Consider the following 19256-nt stretch of genomic DNA (forward strand, 5'->3'; position numbering starts at 1 on the left):
ACCCAGTCTTCCACTGTACAGACTCTACATATGTCCCGGGATGAATATAAGGACAACTGTTCCTCGCCCGTTTACAGCGTTCCTCGTGCGCGGGTCAATATGGTGAAAATTTCCTGCAATTTTAGGCCTTTTTGATGGCTATTAGCCAAGAACCATGTTTGATGTGCCGAAAACTTCGAGCAATGACAACCCTAAGCGCCGCCGGCATTTGCCTTGAAATGCAAAGGCTAGGTCATAAGTAGTTATCACATGATTTCTTGCAACGTTTGACAAACACTGCTTCTTGTTGCGGAGGGTTTTGGTTTTATAAAACGAATTCGCCTCCGATGCCTCTCCTCCTTCGATATCATCAATCACCAGTATACCTCTTTTCCAGAGCCCTACTTCGTAATGAGAGTCCGATTCAAATCATAAGACTGCGTGAACAAGCTGACGATAAACATCAACCCAGAAATTCCACAGCAAAATGCCCACACGATTCTTAAACTATCAGCGTAGGCCTGTTGAAGATCCATCTTAACCTGACCATGCATTCCTCTGATAATTTCCACCATGCTAGCTGCATCACCGCTGTATTTATCTGCCACCGATTGTAGGGCAGGAGAGTGCCATAGATTGTTCTTCATCTGATTTTGGAAGATGACACCCCCAATCGCCACTCCTATAGACTGACCAAAGCCTCGGAAGGAAGTAGATGCGGCTACTGCAATCGCTAGGTTCTCAGCAGTTGCTGATGCCTGCACTGCTAGTGCGACGGAAGGAAGAACCATTCCGATACCAATGCCAGGCACGAGATTCAAGAAGACCCAAGTGATGGTCCCAGTATTTACTTCCAACAGACATAGCAGGCCCATTCCAATAGTCGAAAGACACCACCCGGTGCAGACAGCCCAGTAGTACTGACCCGTTCGACTGATGAGAAGGCCAACAATAACTCCGCTCGGAGCGACGGTGAATGTCTCGGGGAAAAGAGCGATTCCGGACATTATAGGTTTGAATCCTTTCACGGCTTCGTAGTAGAGAGGAAGAAAGTATAGACAACACCAGATAAGTAGACCCACGACAGCATATCCCGCGAATGATATGAGGGCCGTTCGGTCATGAAATATTGCTGGTGGGATCATTGGGTGTCGCGCAACTCGCCATTCATAGATCGCGAATATGCAGAGCCCAACTGACCCGATAATCAACGGGGCCAATGTGTGCCATGAGTACCAGGGGTATAGCACACCTCCCCAAGTCAGTGGTATTAAGAATGAAGCAGAGCTTGGAATAAAAATGGCGATTCCAACGAAGTCAATCTTTCGCATTTGGGTAGCAAAAGTCTCCTTTCCAACCCAGAAATGGGACGACCAAGAAACCAAGATTGCCCCGATTCCAATGAAGGGGAAATTAATATAGAAGATCCAGCGCTAGAGATAAGTTTTATCAGAGCTGTCGTCAAGAAGAAGGCATCATGCGTACCCATGAGATTTTCTCTGCAAAGCAACCGCCAATCACGGGCCCTACCACTGTTCCCAAACTCCAGATCGCACTAAGCATCCCAAAGTACTTCGCTCTTTCACTAAGAGGAACGATATCGGCAATGATGATAGCAGTGAGGGTGATGACACCACCGCCTCCAATTCCCTGCAGAGACCGACCGATGAGCATGTGGGTGAAATTATTGGCGACCCCGGCCACAATTGTTCCAATTGTAAACCATGCTATCGCGGCAAGCACCAATGGTTTCCGACCGAACAAGTTTGATAATGAGGAAAAAACTGGCTGAAAAACTAAATTGTGTTGGTTATATTCTCGTTTCAGCTAGCTTTTGACGTACCGGCAGAGCACAGTGTAAATGAGGTTCCGGTCCAGAATGCTTCGATTGCGGTTCCTCCCAGCTCATGAGATATTGTCTGAATTCACTCTAAGTCAGTGATAAACACATTTTGACGAAAATGAGGTTGAATAGATACCGGCAAAGCAACCGAGATAGACGTTCCATCCAGCGCGGCCATTAAGCTCAGGCTAGCCATTGACAAAAGTATCAAAATATCCTGTTTTGAAATCGAGAACTTGGTTTCTCTCCCCATTTCCTGCTCATTAACAATTTCATTCTTGTTGTCGCTCTTGTGCCAGTGTTGTGGGTTTGGGATCTCCATTTTGCCAACTTCACGACACGGGAAATTAGATAATGGGCGCGTTTACGATTTTGGAAAACCCTTTGGAAATATAATGATTGTAAGCACTTTTTACTCCTAAAAGCTTACCTGGCTGTTGATCTAGCACACGCTTACTATAGATCATGATTTAATTTTGTTAATTCGTCTGCATTGTCCCTTGCTTATGCAGGATGTATTTGAATGCAGCTTTTCAAGCAAGGAGTGTTCTATAGACTGCCCAGTTTCAATAAAAGCCGATCAGAGATGCAGCCGAAGGGTTTCGACCACTGAATTCGAGAAAACACCGCTAATGTTTTGCCGCCGCCAAATTTGACAAGTACTTGATTGGGTTTGAAATGGTTGAACCATTTCATCGGAAGTTGTGTCAGACACTAAGTTATCTTGCCTTGTTTCGTATTCGATCTATTGACCTCGGGATGGCTGGTGAAAACCTTCGCTTGTACTAGTTCCCTAGGCTGTCTTAGTGAATATTTGACTGCTCACATCCTGTTTATCAATATTAAGTACCAGTTTATTCTCAAAAGCTCTACTTTTGCCGTTGTTTTTGCTTTGCTCCACGGTGACGGGCAGCATCGTGTACAAGTCCATATTACCCAACCAGGTCAGTGTATAATCACTCTCTCATCTCTTATCTTGGATAAAAACTCTCATTCCTATCAGTTTTCATTGACCGACCAGCATGGTCACCGCTTACCTTATCCCCACCTTGAGTAAGGTGCTGGGAGATATGAGTGCGTTGGGTGATCGAATTGACTGGATTCGGCTATGGTTCACTGGCGGAATACCCATAGCTGCGATAGTTATCGGCAGTTTGTGGGTACCTTTGCAGTCTCAAACTGCGATTTTTGCATCCATTTACGCGACGGCCTCTGGCATTAGCATCACTGCTGGTAAATAGAATTCATCACTTACATGCTGGGTCATCTTTTAACGGCATGATAGGGTATCATCGCTTGTGGGCACACCGGGCCTACTCCGCAGGGACGTTTCTGAAAATCGTCCTAGCAATTACAGGAGCCAGTGCAGGACAGGCCTCGATTAGGACATGGTGCAGGGACCACCGAGCACACCATCGCTATACAGATACCGATAAAGATCCGTACTCTGCCCAGAAAGGTCTTTTCTATTCCCATTATGGATGGGTCGTAGTTAGACGGAAACCAGAACAAACAGGCCGAGTGGACATTCAAGATCTCTCAAACGATCCCATTGTCATGTGGCAGCGTGAATACTACCTCACGCTACTCTTTCTGACGGTATATGTATTCCCGACGTTATTCTGTGGGTTCTTGTTTGACGACTTCGCCGGAGGATTCATATGGGCCAGCTGCATCCGACTGTTCCTGATCCAACAAGCAACCTTCTGTGTTAATTCTCTCGCTCACTGGGTCGGAGATCAGCCTTTTGCAAGTAAACTCTCGCCGAGAAACTGCTGGTTTGTTGCGCTTATCACTTGGGGAGAGGGGTATCACAATTTCCACCATGAGTTTCCAGTCGACTACCGCAATGGAATCAGATGGTACCAGTGGGATCCGACGAAATGGTTTATCTGGCTCTGTGAGAAGGTAAACCTCGCCTCAGACTTGAAGCGGTTTCCAGAAAATGAGATTCAAAAGGGTCAATTCCAGCAGATTGAGCGCCAGTTAGAACTTCGGCGCCAAGAGATTTCTTGGGGGACTCCGATTGATCAACTGCCGGTTTGGAGCTATGGAGAGTATATTGAAAATGCCAAGAATGATCGCTTTTTACTTGTTATTGACGGTATTGTTCATAATGTTGAAGAGTTTGTGGGTCATCATCCCGGGGGAGAGAAGTATTTGCTGGAGTATATTGGCAAGGATGTTACGAAGTTGTTCCACGGTGGTGGAATCCATGCTCATTCAAACGCGGCTGCGAATCTTCTCTCAGCGATGCGACTCGCGAGAATAGTGGATTCTGATCATCGTCAAAACTAAACTAGACAATTTTGTCATTGTCTTTTGGTACAAGATCGACTTAATATTAATGTGGTGTATCTGGCCTTGGGGGTAGGAATCGCGGCGTCCATGGGTGAAAGTTGGTTATAATTAAACGCATCCCAATTCATCGATAAATACAAGATGATACGACCGACGAAACTCAACATCCATTGTTCTGGTAGATATCTATATTAGTTGAGGGTTCTTTTGTTTTGCCTTTTGCTAGGCTTTCCTTTTTGAGCAGCAACCCGGGAAAGGGCTCGTTTGGTGCTGGATGATGATGGTAATATGTTGAACTCACCTCATGGGAAGATTGTCATTTCTTCGACGTATAGACCGTACTTTTTAGCGAGGTGGTCACAAAGGGCGTCCAGCATGATAGAGGTGGTGTACCTGTGCATAGTTAGTTACAACTATACCGCTCGCTCATGTTCCATGCGTTTTGCGTTCTTAACATACATCTCTGGAACAAGTCTTTGAATATGGAATTTTAGCGTCTCATGTAACTAGGGCTTGAAAGATTGTGTATGTTTCCTGATATGGATGGCAGTAACGGCTCGCACTGCAACATATTACTTAGATGAATATCCTGAGACGATAATCTTGAAATTTATGAATACAGCCTCTTCTTTTCCGTCCCTTTCATTTAATTTCAATAAGTGAATGCCAACTTCATACAGTTTTCCCTGGGAGCCGCTTGCTGAAACGACCCCTGAAGCAGTCTCCGATCGGGGGAGACAACCTGCAAAGTAAGCCCTCCACCCCTGAGGTGCCTTGCTAAACAACATACTAGAGACCGTATTTATACGCTTGTAAAACACCATTTACAGCCCCTCACCCAGCTTGTTTTCTTACATGCAGCTTGTTGTTCACAGTGGTCTTCATTGTACAGTTCATTGCTGACCACTAGAGCGGTCGGGCACAAAGCGGAAGATGGTGGCTGAAGCTGCAAGTAAATCAAGTCAGTAATGATAGCCCGAGAAATCGCATAAGATCTATTTTGAGTGAACAATTATGGAAGCTAACAAGCGTGAGGGGCGGTATTTCGTCGCAGGTTTGCCAATCCTGGCAGTTCTCTGTTGCAGAATGATGATGAAGATCGGCCCCAGGATAGACCATGAGGGATCAAGATTCGTGGAATATAAGGATAGGAAAACATGGCCTAGATGGCCTAGATGACTGAGATAGGTATGCGGGGAATAGTATGATGGACAGACTGTAGGCAGCGAGATTCCGGGTACCTGCAATAGGAATGGGTCGTATAGGGGAATTCTATAAAGGACGGCAGAGTGCATAGCCCGTGCAGTGGAGCTCCTCAGAAATCTTGATGCCTCCTTGAATCTCGATTGCCTGATTAGTTCCTCCAGTTTGTCCGATCCGTTTGTACTCTATTCTGTCAAGCCTACTAGCCTCGTCCCTTGCCAGGGTGAAACAAACGAGGGTGCGAATGAAAAATCGCGGGGCCGCGGGCTCACTATTTTTAGCGTGCCGATCACACGCATCCCGTGGCGCAGGCTGTTGGACCTCCAACCCGATCCTGACCTGTGGTCGAATATAATTCTCTGCCTCCAGCTCCGCTCTCTCTCTCCAAGCACTTCATTTGATGGAAAAATGATCGATGAAAACCTGCCGAGTAAGCTTGTCAGCCCAGTACCCCGTTTCTTTGGCTGGAAACGGGGCTACGTCATTGCGCGACCCCCTCCCATTCTTCACCCATTCGTCCATTCTTAGTACGTGGCCCACTAACCACCCTATCTCCTAGCGTTCTTTCTCAAAAACAACCAGCAGAATGTCCAGCTAAGTACGATATACCACGGTCAACATGGAAATGAACCAGAACCGGCCTACAACCTTCGGTACCTGGACCCCAATGTGCCCACGTCACGAAATCGCTACGGCGTTGCCCTGTACGACCCTTATGTGCCAGATGTCGTGTTCGGAGAAGTCGCAGTCATCCCAGAATGGACCCAGCCCAGTCTTTCAGCAGAGACTATTCGTGCCAATGGCGGCGCACCACCTCCTCCGGAACCTATTCTTCCCACCGAGTTCGCTATCCAGCTCTACAATCCCGATCAACAGATTATTGTGAAACATCAGCCGAAAGCATGGAACAAGCCGGCGCGGTGGGAATTTGAAATGCCGCAGCGCACTTTTCGCGTCCCATCGGCGTCAACGTTAGATCGTACTCAAAATGACCCCGCTGTGGCGGATGTGACCCCGAGGCTGCGCTTCAGCTGGCGAAAGGATGGGAAACTTTCTAAGGATCTGTCCTGTGTGTTGCATGGCAAGTCCACTACAATTCCCGACTCACGAGCAAAGACTCGGGAGCCTGATATAACCGTGGCGCTTCTCCAGAGTCTACGCGAACTCACGCTCTACGAACCGAATCTCTATCGAGTCGAAATGGAGGATTTTAAAGGCCTTGAGGTAGTCCTTTTGCTTGCGGCAGTCGCGATCCGTGATATATTCTTTGGTCCTGCTAAGGAAGCCTTTCACATTGTACCGGGAGCGTCCCCCATTTCTTCTGGCCCGCAACAGCAAGCAACCTCACCTGCGAAACACAGCCCGCAGGGTCAAACTCCTCCCCAGGCCTTTGGGGCAGCTGTAAGCCGCAAACCTTTCCCACCACACCTCGCCATTCCCCAGACACAATCTCCAGCTCCGCAGGCACGGAGACGACAAGACCAACTCGCGCAGGAAGAAGAACGCCGCACGCAGGAACTCCTTGCCGCCGAGAGAAAGGCCCAAGAAGAAACGAGGCATAAGCGTCGACAGGAAATTGACGAGGAGACTAAACGTCTACAAAAGATCTACGGTCAAGAAGAACAACAAGCTCGCCTCCAAAAGCCAAATCCTGCGTCGCTCACACGACCTAATCTACCGCCTCGACCCAATGGTTCAACCCGTCCGTACTCCTACCACCCACAATCACAAGCCTTCTCTCAACTACCCACCCAGCCATCCCAACAACCCCCTTGGCACACCCGCCCCCAATACGCCCAAGGCGCATCTGTCCCTACATTCGCCAACAGCCCCTACCTCCATACGTCTACCGTGGATCCTCGGGCTCAGTCTACCACACAGCTCATGCAGACACGCCCGGTGTCGACTGTAGGATTCTATCCATCCCCAACCAGTAGCGGTGGCCTTGCGCCTGGACAGCAGCCCAGCCCGCAAAGGCTGCAGCCCAAGAAGAGCAGTTTCTTTGGGTTCCTTCGCAGTAAGGAAGAGAGCAGTGAGCGGACGCGACTTGATAAAAAGCGGAGTTCCATGTTTTGATCGTTTTGTTTCATAACGATACCCTGGCGTTTGATTGCTTTAATATAGTAGAATACAGTATGGGTTTGTAAAGATGGGGTCCAATGGAACGTTATGCTCAATGTTATGATATGTAACTGTATGAACTATCTGGCAGGGAATGTTGAACATCTCCTACCTCGTTGACTTGCGTTTTACAGCACTGAGTTCCGAGTCTACCCGGGATACTATACAAAACTAGTAAAGAATCGAGTATATCTATAATCGCGAGACGTATAGTAGGATATGTGATTACTCGCTATATTTAGTAGCTTCTCCTCGGTATACCCTGCTAGGGATATCCTGAATCTTGTAAATATTCCATCTCCGCTGTCTCCGTGAATTTGTATCTATTTCCTATTTAGGAAACTTGTAATAGAGATGCGATTTCTTCTATTCGGAGCTATTCGATGAAGTCAGCATAGCGCTGCCGGGAAGGCTCTTCGTAAGGCGATCTGTTATGGAACAGCCAAATGTATAATACTTGATGTTATTCCGGCCGACTTCGGAATCGAATGGTATGCTTGACGCATATGTTTAGTGAAAAATGACGATATATGTTCATAGGGAATAACAAGTCGGATTCGGACTCCTTTATCGTCATACCTTCAGCAAACAGCGGAATAACGATATTAAGATTATAGAAGGAGAATTCTCCTTTCGAACTGAATCTTGAAGAGATTCAGTTATTAGAAATATACACCTTTACTATTTTTCTTCGATTCTATAACAATTTAATATTGTATTTATTTTCCTTACCTAGCTAATAGGCTGCTACCTATAAGTAGCACCCTCATAATTTCCAAGTCTTCTACTTTTAGTTACCTAAGGAGAATATAAATACTAGATAAACTACATCTTCCTCTATATCTATTCTAGATATAGAAAAAGTAGCAGGACCCCCTAGAAACTCTAGAAGGATTAGTCCTATCGAAAAAATTTTATCGATAATCCTTTCAATTTAAATCTAGTTTCAGTCGAAGAAGACAATATTCGCTTAGCTAGAATATTAGAAAAGTTATAGAAATGAAAAGAATTAAAGAAGAAATTGGAAATATTTAATAAAGAATGGAAGAACTTTCTAATTACAAAAATTGCCAAGTTAGTTAACTATTAAGATGTCTCTTCCTAATATTAGGCTTATTACAAAAACATTAACTTTAGATTAATTAAATTTTCAAATATCTTGGAGACATTGAGATTTTTTTCCTTTTATTTTAACTTCAGTCTTAATAATCACACTAAGATAGCTATAAATAATAATATATTCTAATTAGGAAAAGCGTCTTGATTTTATAGAAACAATGGTCGCTAAGGGTCACCCATATAAGGGTAGGCGAAGGTTGCAGGTCATGTAACCCTCGCGAGGGTCGGGTCGGGGGTCATGCCGAGGCTATTCACTATTTGCTAGATTATAATATCTAACTTATCTAGTAAAGATATAATATGTATCCCTTAGGCCGTGTAGAAGGAAATTCTACACGATTATTAATATAATCGATAACCTTGGCAATAGGAGAAGGACCGGCGATTTGAACTATAGGTGTGGTTGCTAGGAGACCCTATATAGTCATCAGCCAGACGTCTGTCAGACGTCCACTAGGTGTTTGACTTACAGAAAGCTCACTGCTGTCACCATCAGGATCCTCCTCATTTAAGCTTTCAAGAAAATGATCGTATTGCTCAGAGATAGCGTTCATACTGGACAAGTATAAAATTGTAGTAGATAGAAGAGAGAAAGAGATAGGAAGTTTGAATTTCGTGGTAGAACCCTTTATTTAAATGTGTAATATTGTCGTTTCAGCGAGGAATATATCCACCGATAATCCAACAGTAGGGCTCAAAGCCAGAAATCCTTACCTCAGTAGGGCTGGTATATGTTAGGTGAAACTCTGTTTATGTTAGCCTGACACATACACTCAGTTGACACAGGCGACTTCCATACGATTTCATCAGACATTGTTTCATCAGGCATTACGCGTGACTTATACCCAATACCCCACTATTGGGAATCATGGCTGAGTACACAGTCTTTACAGGATATAGCTTCGCATCTCCGATAGGGAGAGAATCCACTGTCACACTCTCTTCGCTTCATCTGCTTCTGCTTTCCCTTTTGGGAGGATTCCTCTATCGTGGTGTGTGGTGGTTTGTTGGTCTGTTCGCCGACCTATCTTATCCTGCCTGCATTCTCAGGCTTGCCGTAGAGCGCCCTGGTTCAGTATATAACATACGTTACGCTATAGATACATGGTTACGTAGATGGCTTGGCACATTGACAAGGCATTTAGTCTACCGTCATCTTCTCGATGAATCTGTCTCTCTCTTCAAGAGAATCTTCAGTGCAATCACCGTCATGTATTCCCAACTGAGACCCATTCACTTTGTGTACAACCCTATTATTGACGCTGGTAGAATATCATGAAAAGGCATTTGTATATACTCCCTTCACTCCGATGGGATCTAAAGGAGAATGTTGCAGTTCTCCAGATGGCTGTTCAAGATAGCGTTTTTCGGAGTCGCCGCTTTAAACTGCTAAAAGGGTTTCCATCGATAGCACAAGGAACTGTAAAATGATGTACTTGGAAAAGTCCTGGCGTGTTGTACGCAGATTGTTGCGTGTTTTCTTCATTTAGGCTTTGGGGAGTTTTCTTGTATTCATATTACGCCTTCGCTCTAACCTCCCGATACAGCTAATTATGAGAAACTAGGGACTCTTTCTATCCCTGGAGATACTACTATTTTTACCTTGTAGCTTCAATCCCTAGAATCATGGCGAAAACTCTCGGTATCAAGGTGCTTTGATGCATTCACTGGACAGCTATGATCAGTTGATTTGGTTTGAATACATGTATATGCATCGAACCCAACTTTGAATTTGATAGATTTTGTTTTCATTTATTCTGGGACTAGTGAGTTGGAAGTAATGTAGTATGGAGACTGACTCTGGGCAGCAGAAGCTTCGGTGGACCGTTGGTTTCGTGAATGGTCATTATAGATGTAATCCTTTCGCCCTGATCCGTGCAAGAGCATGCCTCCATTCCTCTCACAGACCAAACTATATTTCCTATGCGAGTTCTTCATCGTTTCGCAATGTTGTGTGGTGGTTTGGTGATCTCTGTCAATCGATCTGTGGTTTCACCCTTCCTTTTGAGCTCCTCAGTCCCATAATTGAATAAACCTATAGATGTCCTTCTAATGGCATCTGATCTCCACTTCACCACTATAAAGTACTTCACTAGATTGTCTGAGACTAATGTGCGGTGCTTTGTTATGGCGGTATATCGCTGAGACCCTGCGAATCTGGGATTAACATCTCTAATAAGGAGTCGAGGGTATAGGCGAAAGATTACATGCGCCATGATCATCCAACGCCGATCCTGCTCTAGATGTTGTGAGATTAACGTATTGCATGGTACAACGTGGTTGACAGATCTGGGTGACAAATTCTAGTTAGCTCCTTATAATCAGTCTACTGCTCCAGCATTCTCGGAACTTTAATATCCGATCTTTATGAGGGTGGAATGAACGGCTGGCCGCCGGAGTAGTACAACTGCACCCGCGTCGGGTTGTCCTATTTGGGTAGCTCGTTATTAGTAGCTAGGAGCACCAGTTTGCTCAGGGAAAAGCCACAGCGAGGGAAATACAAGGATACTGGCGCAGGGCCACCGAGCCAATAAATCAGTGATTGGGCGAGTTTGCCCCGAAGTTCTTAGTGAAAGCCTAATGTGGCCCCCACACCCAAGCCCCAGGCATACTTCCCGTCAGCCACAAAGTAAATCTCAAGAAAACAACCACCACAGAGACAATAATGACGAGTGGAGAACTGTGCACCAGGAACGGAGTCTTCCGTTCACATTGGTAACCTATGACTGGCGAGTCCGGTATGCCTTGGGTTTATCATTATTGGGAACTAAACACGAAACTACGTCATGGTGAAGGCAAGTAGGAGACAAGTCAACGGGAGTCAGTCCAGAGACCAGCCGAGGTGAAAATCCTTACCTATCTGTCATTAAGGCCGATTGAAGCATGGGGGGCTCGAAGTATAAAGCGGGCTGGTCGTGCAGTCGTGATAGTGCAAGTTGGCAAGAAATTTGTCTACCCGATACTTTCCCCATCACCTCGCCGATGCCATGTCCGTTTCCGTGAGGCTCTCTTTGGGGCTCACTTCCACGGCCACAGGTTCATTTCAATCAACAATCCCGAGGGTAGCCTAGTAGGGTCATTCTCGGGGCCATGGAGAGAGGGCCAAGAAAAAGCGCGCTCCGATACGTCAAGCCAAGAGAGGGCGCTCTTCGTCCGCGTGAAGCCAAGAAAAAGCGCCCTCGCGTGGCTTACCGAGGAACAGTGTAACATCTTGGCTGTCTCGATCCCTCCAAACCCCGCGAGATGATTTGCTGCATATTAGATATGGAAATTGCGAGCAAAGACATCCCAACGAGCTCGTGTTGGTCTTGATGACGAGCCAGTCGTCGTGTTGGTTTTGGTTGGGCCCACTGTGCACAGCTGGCCTATCATCCGGCTTTGCTCGACAACAGCAGAACAAGGATCTCGGATGACTTCTGAAAACGGCTATAATTGCCTTGAATATTCCTGGGAATTCACTCGGCGAATCGCGGAATGGATCGCATGGGCCTAATACAATGCCTGAAGCTGCGCAGAGTGGCTGTTGGGGCCAACCGCCAAGCTGTGCCACACCGTCGCCAAGCTGAGCCGTACCGTCGCCAAGCGATGCCATAGCACTGCCAAGGGTGTTATATGTGGTGTCCACCGGCGTCATTATTATTACCAAAGCTTTTGACTGGGACTCTGGACCAGTCATCTTCGGGTCGCTGAGCCGCCCCCCAATCCTACACCCCGTGGAATTCCCTATCCCCGCTGGCTCCGATGTTTTCCCCGTATCTTGGCCAACCCCATATACTGGAGAAATCCGGGCAGCTCGGGTTACTAGATCTGTCAATCCGAGACCGATGTAGAAACATGAAGACTATTTAACCCGAAAGATGCCATATTTTCCCTGTCTTTTTGCTCTGAATGTTTCGGTTGGTGTTCGCAACTTGCGCTTCGTTCGACTATCATGTTCGGACTTCCGAAATTCTTTGGCTTCCGAGGCCGGGCCCTTAACCTGGCCATCAGTTCTCTTGGCAGCTTGGATTTCCTGTATGATTACTCTATCACTTGGCGCAATTAACTAGCTCCGAAAAATGCAACTAACTATTATCACAAAAAGGCTTTTCGGTTATGACCAGGGTGTAACTGGTGGTCTTCTAGACGTACCGTCTTTTATCAAGTACTTCCCGGATATCAACTCCGATGATCCAACTATTCAGGACAACCCGTCTCTCAAATCGCAGCGCAGTACAAATCAAGGCATTGCAGTGGCATCGTATAACCTTGGCTGTTTCGTTGGCTCTATCTTGACAATCTTCATCGGGAATCCCCTGGGTCGACGAAGAACTATTTTCTGCGGCTGCGTTACCATGGCCACCGGCGCATTATTGCAGTGTACGGCATATAGTTTGCCGCATCTAGTGGTTGGCAGAATCGTCACGGGAATTGGGAATGGCATGAATACAAGTACTGTGCCCACATGGCAGTCCGAGTCGTCAAAAGCCCATGATCGTGGCAAAATGGTCATGATTGAGGGTATGCTCATTACTGGAGGTATCACGCTTAGCTATTGGATCAACTATGGTGAGTTGGGCCTATATTGCTTATTCAAGTTCCCACAAGTGCTCATGAAAAACAAAAAGGCTTTGCGTTCATCGGAGAACATGAAGTGGCCTGGCGTTTCCCTCTGGCTTTCCAGATTCTCTTTGCAGTAATTATTTTCTTCTCTATCTTGAACTTACCCGAGTCCCCTCGATGGCTCGTGATGCAAGGCCGGAATGATGAGGCTTTGGAGATTCTCGAATGTCTTAATGAAAAGTCCCGTGACGACCCTTACATCAAGAACGAACTGATTGCCATCCAAGAGACTGTGGTTGAAATGTCCAAGGGATCTTACAGAAGTCTGTTTGATATGAGTGAATATCGAGAATTTCACCGTGTGGCATTGGCCTACATCAATCAGATGTTCCAGCAGATCTCTGGAATTAATCTTATTACCTACTATGTAAGATCATCAGCCCCTCGATTCAACCGCTTGTCGCAGGATTGGATACAACTAACATGCTCATAAGGCACCACAACTGTACAAACAGATCGGTCTCGGACAAGGCAATCTCCCAAAACTGTTAGCCGCTTGCAATGGTACTGAGTACTTGATGGCCGCTTTTATTCCCATTTTTATCATTGAAAAAGTTGGACGTCGACCACTCATGCTTTTTGGCGTATGTAACCTACCTATTCACATGAAGAGCATATCCTCTGACGAGATTTCGATTTCTAGGCGGCCGGCATGTCCATATCTATGGCTGTTCTTGCGGGCACCAACTATCGTTTAACCCACTTGAATGATAGTAAAGCGGGTATTGGCCAAGCAGTCTTTCTCTTTGTATTCAACACTTTCTTTGCTATCGGCTGGCTTGGAATGACCTGGCTATACCCTGCTGAAATCGTGCCCTTGCGTATCCGTGCACCAACAAATGCACTCGCCACTAGGTATATAACCTCGATCAGTTTTTCCTGACTATGATCTAACCATTATCGCTAGTGCCAACTGGATTTTCAACTTTATGGTGGTGATGATCACTCCAGTTGCGTTTGATAGCATCGGATACAAGACATATATCATCTTTGCTGTCATGTTAGTTTCCAATACCCCTCAGCCAACCAAATTGAGCTGCTTCCAGGAGCATAAACTGACAATTACAGAAACGCATTCATGGTCCCCTCTGTTTATTTCTTCTTCCCTGAAACGCGATACCGCTCATTGGAAGAGATGGATGCCATTTTCAAGAAATCAACGAATGTATTCGATGCCGTTACTATTTCGATCAAGGAGCCCTATCGTTATGATAAGCATGGTCAGCTCAAGCCGGAGTATCTGGAGGAGGCGATCCGTCAAGGAAGCGTGTCTGTTCACAACGCTGGTGAGAAGTTTGACAGCGATGAGAGTGGCAACTCGACTAAAGCTTGAGGGGTCAAGAATATGATAGTGGTCATAGATGTTGTGTTGCTAGAGTGTATTTAATCTATACCCGCCCTGCCCATTTGGGTGATTGCGAGCGATGTTGAATATTCTGTGCTTTAATAGCAAATTAAGTTCTTTTTTTGTCGCAAATATATATTCGTCTGAATCATTTGTCCCAATTGTCTGTGATGGCGACCACCGCTGAGGGAGTAGATAGATATACTGCCAAGCATTTCTAAATATCATCATAACTTAGTTGTTTCCTTGATATCCTGTGTTTTTATGCGGTATTTGACGAGAGCGCAAGGTAGAATATAATGATTAGCTCTCATAGGGGTGACGTTAAGGCCAATATATTCTTTGCGCAACGTCGTTTCAGATGGTATGTTCTCTTTTTACTTCTTTGGTTTCTCCGATATAAAGGGTCTCTTGGAGCAGCTTTATTGTATGTCCGGGGACATTAGTTCCAGCGGCTCTGCCACCTGTGAACTTCATGATAAATCTACCAATGAGACGGGAATCACGGTCAAATTAAGCGAGGTGTTGAAGAAGTCTATCCAAGTTGACAGTTGTCAGCAAAAAAATCCATCCAATGCCAGATACACTAGAAAAGCTAGAGTCCTTTTTTTTCAAAATAGTGGATCCGAAAATCTTCGTTCACATTGAGGAGAAAACAACCGCATGCCGAGCAGGGGATTCCAATCACTTCACCTCGGGACTAAATCAAGCTTGTGGAGCATATTAGAAATTCCGATTGGCATTCTCATGTGCATCAATTTGCTATTCCCTCATTTCTCCGCAATCAATCAAACTAGGAAATCGAGATAATAAAAAGGCTACAATGAGTACTGCCGAATTTGTTCCCCACATTTTGATCAATGCGTGGGGCGTCCCCTCAAGCAAAATCCTTGGTTTCCTTGGCATGGAAGTAGATAGCATTTGCAGCGTGCGAGTGATGTAGTACAAATTATCATTCGGTCTCAAGAGAGTGGCCCCTCGAGGTCCTGTCAGTCAGGAAGTGTAAGCACTGCGCCATTTATCTTGTATCCATTTCACCAGAGCCTAGATTTCGCTTATGAATTGCATCTGCCGTGTAGAAGTCCCGAGAGTGACCCCACGGGGAACTGCTCCACATGCATGTTCCCCGCATTTTTACTTTGATGCGTATGATCGAAACTTATGATCCCTTCTTGGATAAGAAGCCACTTTGTCCTTTACCAGATTTAGTTTGGACTGCCGTGAAAGCATGGAAAAAAAATTTAATCTTGATCAACGCAGGAATGTAAACAAGGAAATTACTTAGCTTGGAGCCATAGGATGCTATAATCGTACCAAGCAGATGCTGGATTTACGTGATGTGGCGGTGGTAAGAGTCTGTTCAGTCAGTACTGTTGAGCTCGTACATATTCAAGTTTAAGATCCAATCATTGCGCTCAGTAGATCTTCGAATTTTTCGTGTTTTGTAAGCAACTTGATTACACTCTTTCCTCAAGAAAGAAGATTCCCCGCACTTGAGGCTTCTTCGAGATTAGTTGCCAAGTGGCTCGGGCTCAGAGCTCATTGAGCGAACTGAAACATTAAGCTATTCAGTTCCGATATTTACCCGAACAAGCCTTGATCAAGTGGAAGGCTCGAGGGTTGCAGTGATGTAACGTAGTTTCCTGGCCAGGGGATGAGTCGCTTAGAGATGGCCCTGGGAGCCATAGGGATTTATATAAAGAATCATAATCCCACCCTATTCTGGTCTTTGTTAGAATTGAGAAAGGGATAGTATCGCTCCTTATTTTCGCAATGTTAAACTCGCTGGGAAAGGCTGGTTTGCTGGTGGCCTTTACCTTCGGTACGGTGACCACTGCCGGTAATGTGATTACTAGCGACACCTATTTCTATGGTGACTCACCTGCAGTCTACCCTACTCGTGAGTCAAGCTTGCATCCATCTTTATTGTGTTTTAACTCACTAGAAAGCCGAGGGAACTGGTGCCGGTGATTGGGCATCTGCCTATGAAAAGGCCAGGGCCTTTGTTGGAAAGCTATCCGATGACGAAAAGGTCAATCTGACAGCAGGCACGAGCTCTAAAACCGGTTGCTCTGGATTCATTCAGGGCATAGAGCGCTTGGGTTTCCCGGGCATGTGCGTTAGTGACGCTGGAAATGGCCTGGTGAGTATCTGAGTTCCTTTGATGTCTTTCGGTATTCGATAATCAAGTTAATGATAAAACAATTGCGCAGAGAGGGACTGATTACGTTAATGGTTGGTCGTCTGGAATATCTGTCGGGGCCAGGTAGGCCATTCCCAATATACGACCCTATTCAGAAGCCTCGTGCACGTCTGACTTTGGTTCTCTGAAGTTGGAACCCTGAACTTGCCCATAACCGAGGAAAGTTCATGGGGAAGGAGTTCCGTAAGAAGGGTGTGAACATGATTCTAGGGCCGGTGGTTGGTCCTTTGGGCCGCTTAGCACTGGGTGGTCGAAACTGGGAGGGGTTTGCAGCAGATCCTTACCTCAGTGGAATTCTGGTTTCCGAGTCTGTGAAGGGTCTTCAATCCCAGAATGTTGCTACGTCTCTCAAGGTATGAACTCTGAATTCTTTGGTACATTAATACAAGGCTAACAATTTTGGCAGCACTACATCGGAAACGAACAAGAAACTAACCGTAATCCAAGCACGAATTCTGATGGAAATGCTGTTCAGTCTGTTTCATCCAACATGGACGATAAGACTATCCATGAACTATATCTTTGGCCTTTTCAAGATGCGGTTCTCGCTGGTACGACGTGTGTTATGTGCTCATATAACCGCTTGAACAACTCATATGCATGCCAAAACAGCAAAACCATCAATGGCCTTCTGAAGACTGAGCTTGGATTTCAAGGTATTTGATTTTGGTACAATGATTCTGGAGATGATCAGGCTAATTCTTTTTCTGTCACCTTTTAACAGGTTATGTCGTCACGGATTGGGGTGCTCAACATGGTGGAATTGCTAGTGCGAATGCTGGACTGGATGTTGTTATGCCATCATCGTCGCTCTGGAACAGCAATCTTACTACTGCTATTGCGAATGGAACCATGGAAGCCTCACGCTTGGACGACATGGTCACTAGGTATGTTGGCGAAAGAGTTGATATGTTTGATTGGATCTGACATATTTCCGTAGGCTGATGGCAACGTGGTATTATCTGAATCAAGATCAAGTGTTCCCCAATCCTGGTATTGGCATGCCTAGCAGTGCCAAGACAGCTCATCAAGCCGTGATTGCTACATCCAAAGAGGCCAAACCGGTCCTTCTCCAGGCAGCCATTGAGAGCCATGTCTTGGTGAAGAATACCAAGAATGCGCTTCCTCTGAAGTCACCGAAGTTGATCTCAGTGTTTGGGTATGATGCCTATACCCCCATGTCTTTTGACCTCACTTCGAGTTTCAATTTTGGCTCTACTGCGACCAGATCGGACCTTTATCAAAATGGAACTCTATACGTGGGAGGTGGCTCTGGTGCGAACTCTCCCGCCTATGTCGATGCTCCCTTTAGCGCCATTCAGCGACGGGCTTACGAGGATGGATCATCCGTTCTTTGGGATTTCACTTCCGAGAACCCTTCTGTTGATTACACATCAGATGTGTGTCTGGTCTTCATTAACTCATATGCCGAGGAAGGGTTTGACCGGGCAGCCCTTTCCGATGCGCATAGTGACACGATTGTGACCAATGTCGCCGACAACTGTGCTAACACCGTGGTCGTGGTTCACAATGCTGGTATCCGTACTGTGGAGTCATGGGTCCATCATGTCAACGTTACCGGTATCATACTTGCCCACCTTCCTGGCCAGGATACCGGTCGCGCTTTAGTCGAGATTCTTTACGGAGATTCAAACCCCTCTGGCAAGCTTCCTTATACCATCGCAAAAAAGCAGTCTGACTACGGTTCTCTTCTCGAGCCTTCGGAACCCGAAGGGAACTACGTGCTTTTCCCCCAGTCTGACTTCTCCGAAGGCATCTATATTGATTATCGTGCATTTGACAAGAACGGAATCGAGCCGCAGTATGCATTCGGTTACGGCCTTTCCTATACCACATTCAGCTATTCAAATCTGAAACTCTCGAAGAAATCAACCTCATTCTCAGTCTACCCCACCAAGTCACGGATTCTCCCAGGGGGAAATCCTCGACTTTTCGATGGACTTGTGACTGTGTCTGCCACTATTAAAAACACAGGAAGTGTTGATGGGCAGGAGGTAGCTCAGCTTTATATTGGCGTACCCAATGGCCCCATTCGTCAGCTTCGTGGCTTCGAAAAGGTCTCGATCAAGCCTGGCAAGTCAACTACTGTCAACTTCAGTTTGACCCGAAGGGACTTGAGTACTTGGGATACTAGTGCGCAGGAGTGGGCTCTCCAGCGAGGAACTTACAAGATCTATGTCGGTCGTAGCAGCAGAGACCTCCCCCTTGAGACAGTTTTGACTCTCTGATTATTGGATTGGCTCGGCAGCTGGAGAAAGGAACGAATGAAACTGGCGGTGTCTAAAACTAAACCCCCTTCCCCCTCGCAATACCTCTGCCCAGACTTTCTAGCCATTCGTGACTTCAATAATTTTTGAATAATTCAAACCATGTTTTATGATGACCTTTTGGGGTCACAGTACGAAGACCTTTTATCGGAATATTTCACTCTTCCAGTAGGACTTTATACAGGATTACGGCTGCTGTAGAAATTTCACTCTTTTCATCTGTCAAAGCGTTTGCTCCACTCCGTCTTCGCG

General features: G+C 46.0%; 6 protein-coding genes across 6 annotated transcripts; 4 read left to right on the top strand and 2 right to left on the bottom strand.

Annotated features, from left to right (window-relative positions):
• Positions 1–380: 380 nt before the first annotated feature.
• Positions 381–2144, bottom strand: N7462_010587 (uncharacterized protein; the record flags this gene model as incomplete). Its single annotated transcript, XM_057082301.1, has 4 exons — positions 381–1412; positions 1465–1775; positions 1823–1898; positions 1959–2144. The coding sequence occupies 4 exons, from the start codon at positions 2142–2144 to the stop codon at positions 381–383; spliced, it is 1605 nt and encodes a 534-aa protein (XP_056929341.1).
• Positions 2145–2844: 700 nt separating this feature from the next.
• N7462_010588 (acyl-CoA desaturase) lies at positions 2845–4120 on the top strand (the record flags this gene model as incomplete). Its single annotated transcript, XM_057082302.1, has 2 exons — positions 2845–3055; positions 3108–4120. 2 exons carry the CDS (start codon positions 2845–2847, stop codon positions 4118–4120), a joined length of 1224 nt encoding a protein of 407 aa, XP_056929342.1.
• A 1614-nt stretch (positions 4121–5734) lies between these two features.
• Positions 5735–7402, top strand: N7462_010589 (uncharacterized protein; the record flags this gene model as incomplete). Its single annotated transcript, XM_057082303.1, has 2 exons — positions 5735–5756; positions 5886–7402. The coding sequence occupies 2 exons, from the start codon at positions 5735–5737 to the stop codon at positions 7400–7402; spliced, it is 1539 nt and encodes a 512-aa protein (XP_056929343.1).
• Positions 7403–8982: 1580 nt separating this feature from the next.
• Positions 8983–9380, bottom strand: N7462_010590 (uncharacterized protein; the record flags this gene model as incomplete). The annotated part of the gene is made up of 3 exons (XM_057082304.1): positions 8983–9121; positions 9281–9290; positions 9338–9380. The coding sequence occupies 3 exons, from the start codon at positions 9378–9380 to the stop codon at positions 8983–8985; spliced, it is 192 nt and encodes a 63-aa protein (XP_056929344.1).
• A 3117-nt stretch (positions 9381–12497) lies between these two features.
• Positions 12498–14501, top strand: N7462_010591 (sugar porter family MFS transporter; the record flags this gene model as incomplete). The annotated part of the gene is made up of 7 exons (XM_057082305.1): positions 12498–12580; positions 12651–13114; positions 13174–13535; positions 13603–13752; positions 13812–14023; positions 14076–14168; positions 14237–14501. 7 exons carry the CDS (start codon positions 12498–12500, stop codon positions 14499–14501), a joined length of 1629 nt encoding a protein of 542 aa, XP_056929345.1.
• A 1785-nt stretch (positions 14502–16286) lies between these two features.
• N7462_010592 (beta-glucosidase) lies at positions 16287–18965 on the top strand (the record flags this gene model as incomplete). Its single annotated transcript, XM_057082306.1, has 7 exons — positions 16287–16413; positions 16463–16656; positions 16727–16779; positions 16847–17069; positions 17123–17372; positions 17441–17603; positions 17657–18965. The coding sequence occupies 7 exons, from the start codon at positions 16287–16289 to the stop codon at positions 18963–18965; spliced, it is 2319 nt and encodes a 772-aa protein (XP_056929346.1).
• Between the last annotated feature and the right edge of the window lie 291 nt (positions 18966–19256).

The sequence above is a fragment of the Penicillium macrosclerotiorum genome (genome assembly GCF_028827735.1).
Source record: "Penicillium macrosclerotiorum strain IBT 26536 chromosome Unknown utg000010l_segment0_segment0, whole genome shotgun sequence".
Taxonomy (NCBI): domain Eukaryota; kingdom Fungi; phylum Ascomycota; class Eurotiomycetes; order Eurotiales; family Aspergillaceae; genus Penicillium; species Penicillium macrosclerotiorum.